The 16,773-nt window shown below is 54.9% G+C and overlaps 1 protein-coding gene across 3 annotated transcripts in view; it reads left to right on the top strand.

Moving 5' to 3' along the window:
• The first annotated feature begins 8,017 nt into the window (after positions 1 to 8,017).
• Positions 8,018 to 16,773, top strand: part of LOC142499884 (protein mono-ADP-ribosyltransferase PARP14-like) — a 60,282-nt gene continuing 51,526 nt past the window's right edge. The window contains exon 1 of one of the 3 annotated variants that reach the window (XM_075609913.1): positions 8,018 to 9,152. In XM_075609913.1, the coding sequence (XP_075466028.1) occupies positions 8,960 to 9,152 (193 nt within the window). In that variant the 5' untranslated portion in view covers positions 8,018 to 8,959. Of the gene's footprint in view, positions 9,153 to 11,668; positions 11,719 to 13,880; positions 13,948 to 16,773 lie in introns of those variants that run through there. The other 2 variants (XM_075609915.1, XM_075609914.1) reach the window with 2 other exon arrangements.

Below are 16,773 nucleotides of genomic sequence, written 5' to 3'. Positions count from 1 at the left end.
CAAGCCCTAAACAAACCACCGTTGGGGCCTAATACCCCCCTTCACCCACCCCCGCTACCCACAATAAAAAAAATACACACACAACAGCCCCACACTAAATAAATAAATAAAAAAAAATATATATATATATATATATATATATATATATTTATTTTTATTTATATATATATATATATATATATATTTATATATATATATATATATATATATATATATATATATATATATATATATATATATATATATATATGGAACAAACAGAAGGAAAAAAGCTGCGCCTTAAAGGAACATATATACTATGTATGTCTATGTAGAAATATCTAATGTATAACCTAAATAGTCTAAGCAATGTTGTAAAGGTACACTGGCGACACACTTTATTCGAGCTCGGCTAGTCCCACGAATTCGGGTATACCCGGGTGTATTGAGGTTTGTGACTGTTTTCTGCCCGAGTATATTGGGTTATTTTCTAGGCAGGGATTGAAGCATTTTATTCCCCCTGGCTGCAATACTGCACAGTATATATATATATATACTGCATTACAATTCATGAATTTATGCCATCTGGTAGACACGCGAAGCATTGCAGCCTATTAAATCCTAATCATTATCATTTAACAAATCAGCCGCCCATCAGCCAGGCATGAACCCAGGCTGGGAAGGCAAATGCAACGGGGCTTGTCAGAGGTGAGGAGCGGCGCATTCCAGGTATCTGCCAGGTACATACCGGGTATTTGCTCGAATAAAGTGTGTCGGTGCAGTATACAGACCTATAACCATAAGATAGGCCCATAACAAACATACAACAACAACACATGAAAAAAAGCAAATGAAAGGATAAACCAGTCCTCAAATAGTTCCAATGATGAATATGGGTGCTGGTATGTAGGGTCTCCGGCAGCTCTCAGTGTGGACCTACCACGTCCACAGGATATCTAAAAAGGAAAAAAGAGGAGAGAGCGCACGCCCATAGCGTATAAAAGTATATTTAATGAAGGGGAGGGGGGAGGGAGGGGTAAAAAACGCACTTACAAGAAGTACAATAAAATCAAGCATATGTGATAATAATCACCACCATCCGGTCTAACTGCAAGCTCTTGGGGCAGTCCCAGGCTCCGTTGGTGAAGGAGCAGCGTCTCAGCAGATTTCCAGGACTGATGTAAGTCATCCGGTCAAAATGCAGACTTTGGGGGCATTCCCAGGCTCCGTTGGCGAACGAGCAGCGTACCAGCAGTTTCCCAGGGCTGGTGTGCTGTGAATAGTCCCAGACAAAAAGTTCCGTATAGGTAGTGCCTGCAGCACTAGCGCTAGGATCAGTCCGTTCCTGCGCTGGATGTAGACTTCAATGTCAGTGCGTCTGACGTCACGACGCTCCCTGACGCGTTTCGTCAGTCTCGGCTAACTTTTTCAAAGGGATAACGTGAGGGGGGAGGTCCGGTATTATATACACACTCCAATGATGGTAATTGATGAAAAAACACCCCTACTCAGCTGCAATCATTATCCGTGCTACCAACACTATAGAAAACATAATTACATAAAATACAGATATTTACCCTGAAAGAATTGGAGGAGATGATAAAATAAAACTAAGATATACATTCAATATCCAATCATATTACTAAATATACATATACAGTTAACACACAGTTAAACATATATTAGATATAAAATAGTTATCAATAACCAATTATAAAACAACATTATAAAACAACATTATAAAACAACATTATAAAACAACATAATAAAACAACATAATTCTCTAGGGCTCAAACCCAAATTGAAAATACTAATCCTGTATGTGAATCAAACCCCATCAGTTGTAACCATGGGATACATTGCAATACATCAACATGGTGCAATGATAATACATATCTAGATCCCACCTGTAGATAGAGGGATGATCACACACAGGCCAGTGTGGAGTATATTACTTAAATATTGATGATGGAACAGGAGATCATATGACATTATATACATATACATATATGCAACCACAATCAATTAAATATTATATATTAAATATTGCACCCAGATGAGTGCATGAATCAAATACCAATTCCTATGTTCCCATTTGATTGGACTAAGGACAGAATGAAATTAGATATAAATTTATATATAAATTTAAATATAAATAAGGATGAAAAATTGAAATTTGAAATAAAAATGTGAATATAAATGTTCATACAAATGGAAGCCTAAACTCAAAAGGAGAATATATATATTTGTCAAAGGACTGTCTAAGTCCGAAACGCGTTGGTGTGTTTTGTATTACATATTCTTGATCCATTAAATAGCTTTATTTTATGGGAACGTACGCCTGTTGGTTTCATTGCTGTTTCAACAGCACTGGATATAGTGCTTCGTTTTTCTCTCCTTTTTTCTCTCTGAATAGTTATTTTGCACATTATTGTACTGTATGTGTTGGGGGGGGAGGGGTGATTGATGTATTTAATGTATAGGTCAGATTTATTTTTTTTACATACAGGGTTGGTTCCTTTTGTTCTGCGAGAGACCTCTGGAGACCACCTGCGGTATCCTCGGGCTTCTCACGGGTATCAGGCTGCGTGGTCCACGGGGGACACCTGCGGGGAAGAACCGGTGGCCACACATCTGTGGGGGCACCGCGGACCCGTAGGGACCACACGTGGGTCCCCAGACCCCCATAGGAACCACCCGAGGCCCCTCAGACACCTGTGGGTCTGACCCGGGGCCCCCAGACATCTGCGGCCTACCGTGGGGACCCAATTGTGGCCCACGGTGACCCGCGGAGACCACCTGTTGGGCCATGGTACCTGGCAGGACCCACCAACAGGCCTCCAGACCCTGTGTGAAACATGATGCTGGCAACCTGTAGGTCTGTGAGGTGACCCGTCAGGCCCACCGGGGACTCACATGGGCCTTGGGTATGAACCCTGTATGTAAAAGAATAAATCATGTATTTATGGGGGGGCACAGGGGGTGGGTTATGTATTTAATAAATAGAATGATGTTTATTGTGGGGCAGTGTATTGATTTTATTGTGGGTACTGGGGGTGGGGGGAGGGGGTGTTGGCCCGAAGGGTATGTGGGTAGGCCTCCCGGCTGGGTATTGGGTAAGGGTGGTTAGGCCTCACGGGGTGGGGGGTTAGTGGGGGAGGGTATGTAGGCCTCCCGAGTGGTGGGTGAGGGTGGGTTAACCCCTTAATGACTGTAGCGGTTAATAACCGCTATGGTGATTAAGGGGTTAGGGGACATTACATTTGATGTTTTTATTCTTGTTTCTGTTTTGCAGCATCGGAGGGGGCATGGACGGTGATGAAGATGAGGATGGCCTTCATCGTGGCAGCCAGACAAGGGTGAGTGCAATATGTATTTAATGTATTTATTGTTCTTTATGTATTTTAAATGGACCAATGCACTATTGTCCATTTGTGGATAATAGTAATTTTGCCCATTACTGTATTGTATGTGTTAGGGGGGGGTGTATTTATTGTAAAGTATTTGTGTTGTTGGATTTTTTTGGGGGGGGCACAGAATTGGTACTGCAGGCCTGCGGGGAACACCCGAGGGCCCCCACCGGCCTCTAGTATCATTTCTGTGCATCCCAAAAATGTGATATATGTGTAACGGGTATTCCCTGTGAATACAGACGCTTCCAATGCTGTGTAACCTGTGTGGCTCTCAGGAGCCTAAGCCTCCGCTCGGGGAGCCTGGGGTACATACATATAACACAATCTCGTGGTGCAACGCCTCCACCTGGGAGGGATCCCATCTGAGTGGGAGGAGGCCCTCACAGGAAACAATCACGGTAAGCAAATGGTTGTAAAACAGAACAGGCTTTACTGAATATCGTAGCATAATGTATACCAATCACATTCAAGGTTAGCACTGCATTAGGATATAACGTAATCCCCACACCCACCACCGTGTACCCCCACACCGTGTCCACAGTATAACCCCCCCTTGTCCCGTGGTCAGCGCTGCCACTATGGGAGAGTACTCGTGTGTGCACGTGCGTAACGTTACCTGCCCAGTGCGACGGCACCTGGGTGTTAAAGATTCTTCGCAAAGGATCAGATGACTTTAGGACGATGTCCGATTCCTCCGGTGAGAAGATCTGTGAGGGCGGTCCACCCTTGGTACGGTTCCGCTCTCTGTGCTGAGCAGGCTTGATCCCAAGCCTCTGGATTGAAGCGCAGCGTCCGCTGTGTCCCTAACTAGCACTTGATAGTAAGGGGCAGGGTCCCTAACCTGGGGCCTGACCCTGAAGCAACACAAACTACTAGATGGCTCAGGGCTAACTGGGGCCTAGGGGGCTGCTGGCCTAGTGCAGGGAGTCACTGACTCCTGCACCCTACCTCCTTCCCCTAGCCTCTCCTGGCACCGACTAACGTGCTTCTAAACCCCGTGAAATGTATCTATCCCTCTGCAGGGAGATTCTACAGCCCTATTGGCTCCCTGGCGTCACGTGGGGTCCCCTAAGGCTCATGGGACCTGTAGTCCCTGCTTAGAGCCCTCCTCTGATTGGCTCACGTTCGCGCGCTTGTCTTGCGCATGCGCCAACCTCCGTAGTGGCCACTATGTGCTGAAACCCATTGCGCATGCGCAACCACAATGAAGATGGCGGCGCCCTACCGCCCTGCTTCGGGAGCCGCCGGGCGTCCTCGCAACGCGACCGCGGCCCTAGCAACCGGCCGCACGCGTCCCCGGCAACCCCCACACATGATCCTATCCGCCCCCACTCCTGCGACCGGCCGACGGGTCCGCCATGGGGCTCGGCGGCACCCGCGATCGCCAGCAAGGTAGGGGGGGGGGGTGACAGGCAGAGGGGGACCTCGCTACATATGTAATGGGGGTATAGGGGTTGTTGGGGGCACAGGGGGTGTATGTTGTTTATTGCAATGTTTATTGGAGGCAATTGTCCCCAATAAACATGCTATTATGCCTTAACCCCTTCATTGCCTTAGCAGCTATCCGCTATGGTAATGAAGCAGCATTAATGTATTTTAATAATATTGTGCTGGAGCAGGGGGTCCCCTGAGCTGAACCGCATTGATTTGTGGGTCAAGGAGCCCCTGCTTCCCGAGTTACAGGCCCCGGTATGGGGCATTGGAGGCCAATGTCGCCGCCATCTTTATAGCGTCCAAGACGCGACGTGGGCTCTATAAAGATGGCGGCGACAGTGGCACCCGATGCCCCAAACCAGGGCCTGTAACTCGGGAAGCAGGGGGTCCCTGAGCCACAAATCAATGCGGTTCAGCTCAGGGGACCCCCTGCTCCCGCACACTATTATTAAATATTAGGCTGCTTAATTACCATAGCGGATAGCCGCTAAGGTAAGGAATGATTGTTTATTTATATGTAACAGGTATTCCCTGTGAATACAGACGCTACTACCTGCTGTGTATACCTGTGTGGCTCTCAGGAGCCTAAGCCTCCGCTCGGGGAGCCTGGGGTACATACATATAACAATCTCGTGGTGCAACGCCTCCACCTGCGATGGCTCCCGCCAGAGGGGGAGTGGTTCCTCGCAGGACAAATATATATCACTCCACACACCACATGTAAAATAACCAATGACTTTACTGATGCAATACTTATTCATATATCAACAGGTGTCCCTCTCTAGAGGAGACACTGACTACTGCGTCTTGCAGGACGCTCCCACCTACACCGGGTGATCCCACCCCTTGTCCAGTAACCCCACACACAATATGTCCCGCACTCTTAAAGGGAGAGGATATGTGTGACTGCGCAGCCACTAGTCCCGTATGAATATAATATATGTAGGATCGTTGGTGCACTTGGTGATGGTTACCTGCCGAGCACTCCAGTGCCCGGGCCTGCCAAGGAGCTTCACAAAGGATCCGAAGGCTGACGAATACAGGAACTACTGTCCGGGGCGATCCCACCCGGATGGCTGCTGCAGCGGCAGCGGAGGTCTGAGCCCAGACCTCTGGATGGACGCGCAGCGTCCGCTGTGTCCCTAACTGACTCTGTGTAGTAAGGGGCAGGGTCCCTAACCTGGGGCCTGTCCCTACAGCACTCAATACTACTGGTGACTCAGGAATATCTGGGGCCTAGGGGGCTGCTGGCCTAGTGCAGGGAGTCACTGACTCCTGCACCCTACCTCCTTACCCTAGGCTGCTCCTGACGCTGACTGGAGTGGTGCTCAGCGCGCGAAAAGTATCCAATCTCCCCTGCAGGGAGATCCTACAGCCCTATTGGCTACCTGTCGTCACCTGACTCTGCCCCTGTGCACCCTGGGGGCTGTATCTTCTTGGGAGCTATTCTCCCCTATGGCCGCTTCGCGCGCACTTCCTCTGCGCATGCACCAACCTCCGCAGTGGCCACCGGCTGCCGCGACCCATTGCGCATGCGCAACTACATGGACAATGGCGGCGCCCCTCGCGGGAGCCACCGGGGACCTCTAGAGCACCAAAGTGCTCCCCGCTCGGTCCCCACCCTCCAGGAACGCCGGCGGGGCTGCCGCTTGGCTCCGGCAGCCCCCACCATCAGCGGAGGTAACGGGGGTCGCGGAGCAAATGGGGGAACCTGGCTACATCTATGTGTGTTTTACTCATAGTGTAGATGTGCAGAGGGTCTCCGGAGCTGAACCGCTTTGGTTTTAGGTCCGGGGAACCCCTGCTTCCCAAGATACAGGCCCCTTTATGGGGTGCCGGTATCCCTCTGCTTTGTTTACATTCCGCGGTCACGTGATCGGGACATTTAAATGCAGAGGGATACCGGCACCTCATAAAGGGGTCTGTATCTCGGGAAGCAGGGGGTCCCCGGACCTGAAACCAATGCGGTTCAGCTCCGGAGACCCCCTGCACATGTACACTATGAGTAAAAGTTGTTTAGAAATATTTTTATTTTGCCGATGTTTGCGCAGAGAGAGCGGCGGATCTCTCTCTGCTGCAAACACATATCGGCAGAAACGGCCTATCGCCAGGTTATCGGGAGAAAGGCTCTTTTATCACCGGCTCATCTGCGTTTTGCTTTCGCAGAGATTCGGCAGGGATTCGACCCTTACTGAATACTGCGAGAACAAATCGCCAAAATCATGCCGATAGGGAACACTTGGCGAGAGCATTTTTTCGACGCTTACTGCATAGAGCCCTTACTCAGTAATGGGAAAACTGCCTGAAACCAGAAGGCTCATAACTGCTGGCTCCTAACCTCCAACTTCTAACACCGTGCTCTCTAAAATGGCTGACGTTGCAGCCATCTTTTAAACACCAAAAAAAAATCACCTAGCCAATCTCTGGGTGCCCCATTTAAGTTTGTAGAATAGGGGACGCTGAAATTCATTATATGGAGTTACTGACTAACCTTAATAAAATCTATCTCCCAACCCCCCATCCATCTCTCAGCCACCAATATATCTCTAAGCCTCCCCAATACATCTCTCCAACCCCCCCCCCCCCCCCCATCCACTGTATCCATCTCTCAGACCCCCAGACCTCAGACCCATCTCTCAGACCCCCTCCAATCTATCTCCCAGCCTCACTAATCGATCTCAAACTCCACCCCACCCCTTATTAATCTCTCTGTCCCACCAGCCACCCATCCATTTCAGCTACCCAACTCATCTGTTATTTCTGTACCCCTTGATCGCCTGTTATTTCTGCACCCCAAAAAAAGATGAATAATGCAAATAAATATTAAGTCTAAAAATAAATGACTGTTCCAGGGTCAGAATCAGTACTGAAGAATCATTAAACCATCTGCCTGCCAATACAACACACACACACACACACACACACACACACACACACACACACACACACACACACACACACACACACACACACTTTCCTGTGACACTGAGCTATTTCTTCTTTAGAACTTCAGAGAGAGAGAGAGTGTGAGGTGTGTGTGTGTGTGTGTGTGTGTGTGTGTGTGTGTGTGTGTGTGTGTGTGTGTGTGTGTGTGTGTGTGTGTGTGTGTGTGTGTGTGTGTGTGTGTGTGTGTGTGTGTGTGTGTGTGTGTGACGAATTCACGGAAGTATAATCACATTGAAGAAACGAAAGAGAAACTACATGCCATTGTTTATTGCAGCCTCACCCAGTGTGTCAAAGCTCAGAGACACCCTCACACTCAGCTCCCAGAGACACCCTCACACTCAGCTCCAAGAGACACCCTCACACTCTGCTCACAGAGACACCCTCACACTCAGCTCCCAGAGACACCCTCACACTCAGCTCCCAGAGACACCCTCACACTCTGCTCACAGAGACACCCTCACACTCAGCTCCCAGAGACACCCTCACACTCAGCTCCAAGAGACACCCTCACACTCTGCTCACAGAGACACCCTCACACTCAGCTCCCAGAGACACCCTCACACTCAGCTCCAAGAGACACCCTCACACTCAGCTCCCAGAGACACCCTCACACTCAGCTCCCAGAGACACCCTCACACTCAGCTCCCAGAGACACCCTCACACTCAGCTCCAAGAGACACCCTCACACTCAGCTCCAAGAGACACCCCACACCCAGCTCCAAGAGACACCCTCACACTCTGCTCACAGAGACACTCTCACACTCAGCTCCAAGAGACACCCTCACACTCAGCTCACAGAGACACCATCACACTCAGCTCCCAGAGACACCCTCACACTCAGCTCCCAGAGACACCTTCACATTCAGTTCCCACTCAGAGCCTCCCTGCACCTCACACTCGGCTCACACACACAGACTCCCTCTGTCTCACACTCACAGGTTCCCTCAGTCTCACACTCACAGGCTCCCTCTGACTCACACTCACAGGTTCCCTCAGTCTCACACTCACAGGTTCCCTCAGTCTCACACTCACAGGCTCCCTCTGACTTACACTCAAAGGCTACCTCTGACTCACACTCACATGCTCCCTCTGACTACACTCACAGGCTCCCCCTGACTCACACTCACAGGCTCCCCCTGACTCACACTCACAGGCTCCCCCTGACTCACACTCAGGCTGCCCTCAGTATGGGGGACAGCAGCACATACCAGTTCCCTGTGGCCCTGCAGTGGGATTTGGGGCCCGAGAGACTGAAACAGCTGAAGAACAAGCTGCTCCTGTACTTCCAGAGCAAGAACAAGTCTAATGGAGGGGAGTGTGTCATCAGAGACATGGACTGCAGCCTGGGGTCCATCCTCATACACTTCAACCAGGAGACAGGTACAGCGAGGGGAGGGGAGACTGGGGGGCACAGGGGAGGGGAGACTCGGGGGCACAGGGGAGGTGAGACTGGGGGGACAGGGGAGGGGAGTGTGTCATCAGAGACATGGACTGCAGCCTGGGGTCCATCCTCATACACTTCAACCAGGAGACAGGTACAGCGAGGGGGGCACAGGGGAGGGGAGACTGGGGGGCACAGGGGAGGGGAGACTGGGGGGCACAGGGGAGGGGAGTGTGTCATCAGAGACATGGACTGCAGCCTGGGGTCCATCCTCATACACTTCAACCAGGAGACAGGTACAGCGAGGGGGGCACAGGGGAGGGGAGACTGGGGGGCACAGGGGAGGGGAGACTGGGGGGCACAGGGGAGGGGAGTGTGTCATCAGAGACATGGACTGCAGCCTGGGGTCCATCCTCATACACTTCAACCAGGAGACAGGTACAGCGAGGGGGGCACAGGGGAGGGGAGACAGGGGGGCACAGGGGAGGGGAGTGTGTCATCAGAGACATGGACTGCAGCCTGGGATCCATCCTCATACACTTCAACCAGGAGACAGGTACAGCGAGGGGTGGGGGGGCACAGGGGAGAGGAGACTGGTGGGGGGGGGGGAGGGAGAGGAGACTGGGGGGCACAGGGGAGGGGAGACTGGGGGGCACAGGGAAGGGGAGACTGGGGGGGAGGGGAGTGTGTCATCAGAGACATGGACTGCAGCCTGGGATCCATCCTCATACACTTCAACCAGGAGACAGGTACAGCGAGGGGGGGGGGGGGCACAGGGGAGAGGAGACTGGGGGGCACAGGGGAGGGGAGACTGGGGGGCACAGGGGAGGGGAGTGTGTAATCAGAGACATGGACTGCAGCCTGGGATCCATCCTCATACACTTCAACCAGGAGACAGGTACAGCGAGGGGGGGGGGGCACAGGGGAGCGGAGACTGGGGGGGGCACAGGGGAGGGGAGACTGGGGGGCACAGGGGAGGGGAGACTGGGGGGCACAGGGGAGGGGAGTGTGTAATCAGAGACATGGACTGCAGCCTGGGATCCATCCTCATACACTTCAACCAGGAGACAGGTACAGCGAGGGGGGGGCACAGGGGAGCGGAGACTGGGGGGGGCACAGGGGAGGGGAGACTGGGGGGCACAGGGGAGGGGAGTGTGTCATCAGAGACATGGACTGCAGCCTGGGATCCATCCTCATACACTTCAACCAGGAGACAGGTACAGCGAGGGGGGGGCACAGGGGAGAGGAGACTGGGGGGGCACAGGTGAGGGTAGACTAGGGGGCACAGGGGAGGGGAGTGTGTAATCAGAGACATGGACTGCAGCCTGGGATCCATCCTCATACACTTCAACCAGGAGACAGGTACAGCGGGGGCGGGGGGGCACAGGGAGAGGAGACTGGGGGGCACAGGGGAGAGGAGACTGGGGGGCACAGGGGAGGGGAGACTGGGGGGCACAGGGGAGGGGAGACTGGGGGGGCACAGGGGAGGGGAGTGTGTAATCAGAGACATGGACTGCAGCCTGGGATCCATCCTCATACACTTCAACCAGGAGACAGGTACAGCGAGGGGGGGGGGCCACAGGGGAGAGGAGACTGGGGGGGGGGCACAGGGGAGGGGAGACTGGGGGGCACAGGGGAGGGGAGTGTGTCATCAGAGACATGGACTGCAGCCTGGGATCCATCCTCATACACTTCAACCAGGAGACAGGTACAGCGAGGGGGGGGGGGCACAGGGGAGAGGAGACTGGGGGGGGGGGCACAGGGGAGGGGAGACTGGGGGGCACAGGGGAGGGGAGTGTGTCATCAGAGACATGGACTGCAGCCTGGGATCCATCCTCATACACTTCAACCAGGAGACAGGTACAGCGAGGGGGGGGGGGGGCACAGGGGAGAGGAGACTGGGGGGGCACAGGGGAGGGGAGACTGGGGGGCACAGGGGAGGGGAGTGTGTAATCAGAGACATGGACTGCAGCCTGGGATCCATCCTCATACACTTCAACCAGGAGACAGGTACAGCGAGGGGGGGGGGCACACGGGAGGAGACTGGGGGGCACGGGGGAGGGGAGACTGGGGGGCACAGGGGAGGGGAGACTGGGGGGCACAGGGGAGGGGAGACTGGGGGGCACAGGGGAGGGGAGTGTGTAATCAGAGACATGGACTGCAGCCTGGGATCCATCCTCATACACTTCAACCAGGAGACAGGTACAGCGAGGGGGGGGGCACAGGGGAGGGGAGACTGGGGGGCACAGGGGAGGGGAGACTGGGGGGCACAGGGGAGGGGAGACTGGGGGCCACAGGGGAGGGGAGACTGGGGGGGGGGGGAGGGGAGTGTGTAATCAGAGACATGGACTGCAGCCTGGGATCCATCCTCATACACTTCAACCAGGAGACAGGTACAGCGAGGGGTGGGGGGGGGCACAGGGGAGGAGACTGGGGGGCACAGGGGAGGGGAGACTGGGGGGCACAGGGGAGGGGAGACTGGGGGGCACAGGGGAGGGGAGTGTGTAATCAGAGACATGGACTGCAGCCTGGGGTCCATCCTCATACACTTCAACCAGGAGACAGGTACAGCGAGGGGGGGGGGCACAGGGGAGAGGAGACTGGGGGGCACAGGGGAGGGGAGTCTGGGGGGCACAGGGGAGGGGAGTGTGTAATCAGAGACATGGACTGCAGCCTGGGATCCATCCTCATACACTTCAACCAGGAGACAGGTACAGCGAGGGGGAGGGGGTGGGGGGGGCACAGGGGAGAGGAGACTGGGGGGCACAGGGGAGGGGAGACTGGGGGGCACAGGGGAGGGGAGACTGGGGGCACAGGGGAGGGGAGTGTGTAATCAGAGACATGGACTGCAGCCTGGGATCCATCCTCATACACTTCAACCAGGAGACAGGTACAGCGAGGGGGGCACAGGGGAGGAGACTGGGGGGCACAGGGGAGGGGAGACTGAGGGGCACAGGGGAGGGGAGACTGGGGGGCACAGGGGAGGGGAGTGTGTCATCAGAGACATGGACTGCAGCCTGGGATCCATCCTCATACACTTCAACCAGGAGACAGGTACAGCGAGGGGGGGGGGGGCACAGGGGAGAGGAGACTGGAGGGCACAGGGGAGGGGAGACTGGGGGGCACAGGGGAGGGGAGACTGGGGGGCACAGGGGAGGGGAGTGTGTAATCAGAGACATGGACTGCAGCCTGGGATCCATCCTCATACACTTCAACCAAGAGACAGGTACAGCGGGGGCGGGGGGGGCACAGGGAGAGGAGACTGGGGGGCACAGGGGAGAGGAGACTGGGGGGCACAGGGGAGGGGAGACTGGGGGGCACAGGGGAGGGGAGTGTGTCATCAGAGACATGGACTGCAGCCTGGGATCCATCCTCATACACTTCAACCAGGAGACAGGTACAGCGAGGGGCTTGGGGGGAGGGGAGAGGAGACTGGTGGGGGGGAGGGGAGAGGAGACTGGTGGGGGGGGAGGGGAGAGGAGACTGGTGGGGGGGGAGAGGAGACTGGGGGGCACAGGGAAGGGGAGACTGGGGGGCACAGGGGAGGGGAGACTGGGGGGCACAGGGGAGGGGAGACTGGGGGGGCACAGGGGAGGGGAGACTGGGGGGGCACAGGGGAGGGGAGACTGGGGGGCACAGGTGAGGGGAGTGTGTAATCAGAGACATGGACTGCAGCCTGGGATCCATCCTCATACACTTCAACCAGGAGACAGGTACAGCGAGGGGGGCACAGGGGAGGGGAGACTGGGGGGCACGGGAGGGGAGACTGGGGGGGCACAGGGGAGGGGAGACTGGGGGGGCAAAGGGGAGGGGAGTGTGTAATCAGAGACATGGACTGCAGCCTGGGATCCATCCTCATACACTTCAACCAGGAGACAGGTACAGCGAGGGGGGCACAGGGGAGGGGAGACTGGGGGGCACAGGGGAGGGGAGACTGGGGGGCACAGGGGAGGGGAGTGTGTAATCAAAGACATGGACTGCAGCCTGGGATCCATCCTCATACACTTCAACCAGGAGACAGGTACAGCGAGGGGGGGGGGGGCACAGGGAGAGGAGACTGGGGGGCACAGGGGAGAGGAGACTGGGGGGCACAGGGGAGGGGAGACTGGGGGGCACAGGGGAGGGGAGTGTGTCATCAGAGACATGGACTGCAGCCTGGGATCCATCCTCATACACTTCAACCAGGAGACAGGTACAGCGAGGGGCTTGGGGGGAGGGGAGAGGAGACTGGTGGGGGGGAGGGGAGAGGAGACTGGTGGGGGGGGAGGGGAGAGGAGACTGGTGGGGGGGGAGAGGAGACTGGGGGGCACAGGGAAGGGGAGACTGGGGGGCACAGGGGAGGGGAGACTGGGGGGCACAGGGGAGGGGAGACTGGGGGGGCACAGGGGAGGGGAGACTGGGGGGGCACAGGGGAGGGGAGACTGGGGGGCACAGGTGAGGGGAGTGTGTAATCAGAGACATGGACTGCAGCCTGGGATCCATCCTCATACACTTCAACCAGGAGACAGGTACAGCGAGGGGGGCACAGGGGAGGGGAGACTGGGGGGGCACAGGGGAGGGGAGACTGGGGGGGCAAAGGGGAGGGGAGTGTGTAATCAGAGACATGGACTGCAGCCTGGGATCCATCCTCATACACTTCAACCAGGAGACAGGTACAGCGAGGGGGGCACAGGGGAGGGGAGACTGGGGGGCACAGGGGAGGGGAGACTGGGGGGCACAGGGGAGGGGAGTGTGTAATCAAAGACATGGACTGCAGCCTGGGATCCATCCTCATACACTTCAACCAGGAGACAGGTACAGCGGGGGCGGGGGGGCACAGGGGAGAGGAGACTGAGGTCACAGGAGGGATTGGGGGGGCACAGGGGAGAGGAGACTGGGGGGCACAGGGGAGAGGAGACTGGGGGGTCACAGAGGAGAGGAAACGGGGGGGCTTAGGGGAGAGAAGACGGGGGGGGGAGAAAGGGGATATAATATGAATAGGGGGCACGGAGTAAAGAAGTGTGCACAGAAACTAACACACACGTATTTCCTCCTCTTCTGCCTGGTTGGGATTTCCCCGGTCTCTCTGTATTGTGTCTGTATTCCCCGGGATTTCCCCGGTCTCCCTGTATTGTGTCTGTATTCCCCGGGATTTCCCCGGTCTCTCTGTATTGTGTCTGTATTCCCTGGGATTTCCTCGGTCTCCCTGTATTGTGTCTGTATTCCCCGGGATTTCCCCGGTCTCCCTGTATAGTGTCTGTATTCCCGGGGATTTCCTCGGTCTCCCTGTATTGTGTCTGTATTCCCCGGGATTTCCCCGGTCTCTCTGTATTGTGTCTGTATTCCCCGGGATTTCCCCGGTCTCCCTGTATTGTGTCTGTATTCCCCGGGATTTCCCCGGTCTCTCTGTATTGTGTCTGTATTCCCTGGGATTTCCTCGGTCTCCCTGTATTGTGTCTGTATTCCCCGGGATTTCCCCGGTCTCCCTGTATAGTGTCTGTATTCCCCGGGATTTCCTCGGTCTCCCTGTATTGTGTCTGTATTCCCCGGGATTTCCCCGGTGTCCCTGTATTGTGTCTGTATTCCCTGGGATTTCCCCGGTCTCCCTGTATAGTGTCTGTATTCCCCGGGATTTCCCCGGTCTCTCTGTATTGTGTCTGTATTCCCCGGGATTTCCCCGGTCTCCCTGTATTGTGTCTGTATTCCCCGGGATTTCCCCGGTCTCCCTGTATTGTGTCTGTATTCCCCGGGATTTCCTCGGTCTCCCTGTATTGTGTCTGTATTCCCCGGGATTTCCCCGGTCTCCCTGTATTGTGTCTGTATTCCCCGGGATTTCCTCGGTCTCCCTGTATTGTGTCTGTATTCCCCGGGATTTCCTCGGTCTCCCTGTATTGTGTCTGTATTCCCCGGGATTTCCCCGGTCTCTCTGTATTGTGTCTGTATTCCCTGGGATTTCCTCGGTCTCCCTGTATTGTGTCTGTATTCCCCGGGATTTCCCCGGTCTCCCTGTATTGTGTCTGTATTCCCCGGGATTTCCTCGGTCTCCCTGTATTGTGTCTGTATTCCCCGGGATTTCCCCGGTCTCTCTGTATTGTGTCTGTATTCCCCGGGATTTCCCCGGTCTCCCTGTATTGTGTCTGTATTCCCCGGGATTTCCCCGGTCTCCCTGTATTGTGTCTGTATTCCCCGGGATTTCCCCGGTCTCCCTGTATAGTGTCTGTATTCCCCGGGATTTCCCCGGTCTCTCTGTATTGTGCCTGTATTCCCCGGGATTTCCCCGGTCTCCCTGTATTGTGGCGGTATTCCCCGGGATTTCCCCGGTCTCTGTATTGTGTCTGTATTCCCCGGGATTTCCCTGGTCTCCCTGTATTGTGTCGGTATTCCCCGGGATTTCCCCGGTCTCTCTGTATAGTGTCTGTATTCCCGGGGATTTCCCCGGTCTCCCTGTATTGTGTCTGTATTCCCTGGGATTTCCCCGGTCTCCCTGTATTGTGTCTGTATTCCCTGGGATTTCCCCGGTCTCCCTGTATTGTGTCTGTATTCCCCGGGATTTCCCCGGTCTCCCTGTATAGTGTCTGTATTCCCCGGGATTTCCCCGGTCTCCCTGTATTGTGTCTGTATTCCCCGGGATTTCCCCGGTCTCTCTGTATAGTGTCTGTATTCCCCGGGATTTCCCCGGTCTCCCTGTATTGTGTCTGTATTCCCCGGGATTTCACTGGTCTCTCTGTATTGTGTCTGTATTCCCCGGGATTTCCCCGGTCTCTCTGTATTGTGTCTGTATTCCCCGGGATTTCCCCGGTCTCTCTGTATTGTGTCTGTATTCCCCGGGATTTCCCCGGTCTCCCTGTATTGTGTCTGTATTCCCCGGGATTTCCCCGGTCTCTCTGTATAGTGTCTGTATTCCCTGGGATTTCCCCGGTCTCCCTGTATAGTGTCTGTATTCCCCGGGATTTCCCCGGGATTTCCCCGGTCTCCGTATTGTGTCTGTATTCCCCGGGATTTCCCCGGTCTCCCTGTATTGTGTCTGTATTCCCCGGGATTTCCCCGGTCTCCCTGTATTGTGCCTGTATTCCCCGGGATTTCCCCGGTCTCCCTGTATTGTGGCGGTATTCCCCGGGATTTCCCCGGTCTCTGTATTGTGTCTGTATTCCCCGGGATTTCCCCGGTCTCCCTGTATTGTGTCGGTATTCCCCGGGATTTCCCCGGTCTCTCTGTATAGTGTCTGTATTCCCGGGGATTTCCCCGGTCTCCCTGTATTGTGTCTGTATTCCCCGGGATTTCCCCGGTCTCCCTGTATTGTGTCTGTATTCCCCGGGATTTCCTCGGTCTCCCTGTATTGTGTCTGTATTCCCCGGGATTTCCCCGGTCTCCCTGTATTGTGTCTGTATTCCCCGGGATTTCCCCGGTCTCCCTGTATTGTGTCTGTATTCCCCGGGATTTCCTCGGTCTCCCTGTATTGTGTCTGTATTCCCGGGGATTTCCCCGGTCTCCCTGTATTGTGTCTGTATTCCCTGGGATTTCCCCGGTCTCCCTGTATTGTGTCTGTATTCCCTGGGATTTCCCCGGTCTCCCTGTATTGTGTCTGTATTCCCCGGGATTTCCTCGGTCTCCCTGTATAGTGTCTGTATTCCCCGGGATTTC

The sequence above is a fragment of the Ascaphus truei genome, chromosome 7 (assembly GCF_040206685.1).
Source record: "Ascaphus truei isolate aAscTru1 chromosome 7, aAscTru1.hap1, whole genome shotgun sequence".
Lineage (NCBI taxonomy): Eukaryota > Metazoa > Chordata > Amphibia > Anura > Ascaphidae > Ascaphus > Ascaphus truei.
Note: the sequence above shows the minus strand (reverse complement) of the source record. Positions and strands in the feature narration are given on the sequence as shown.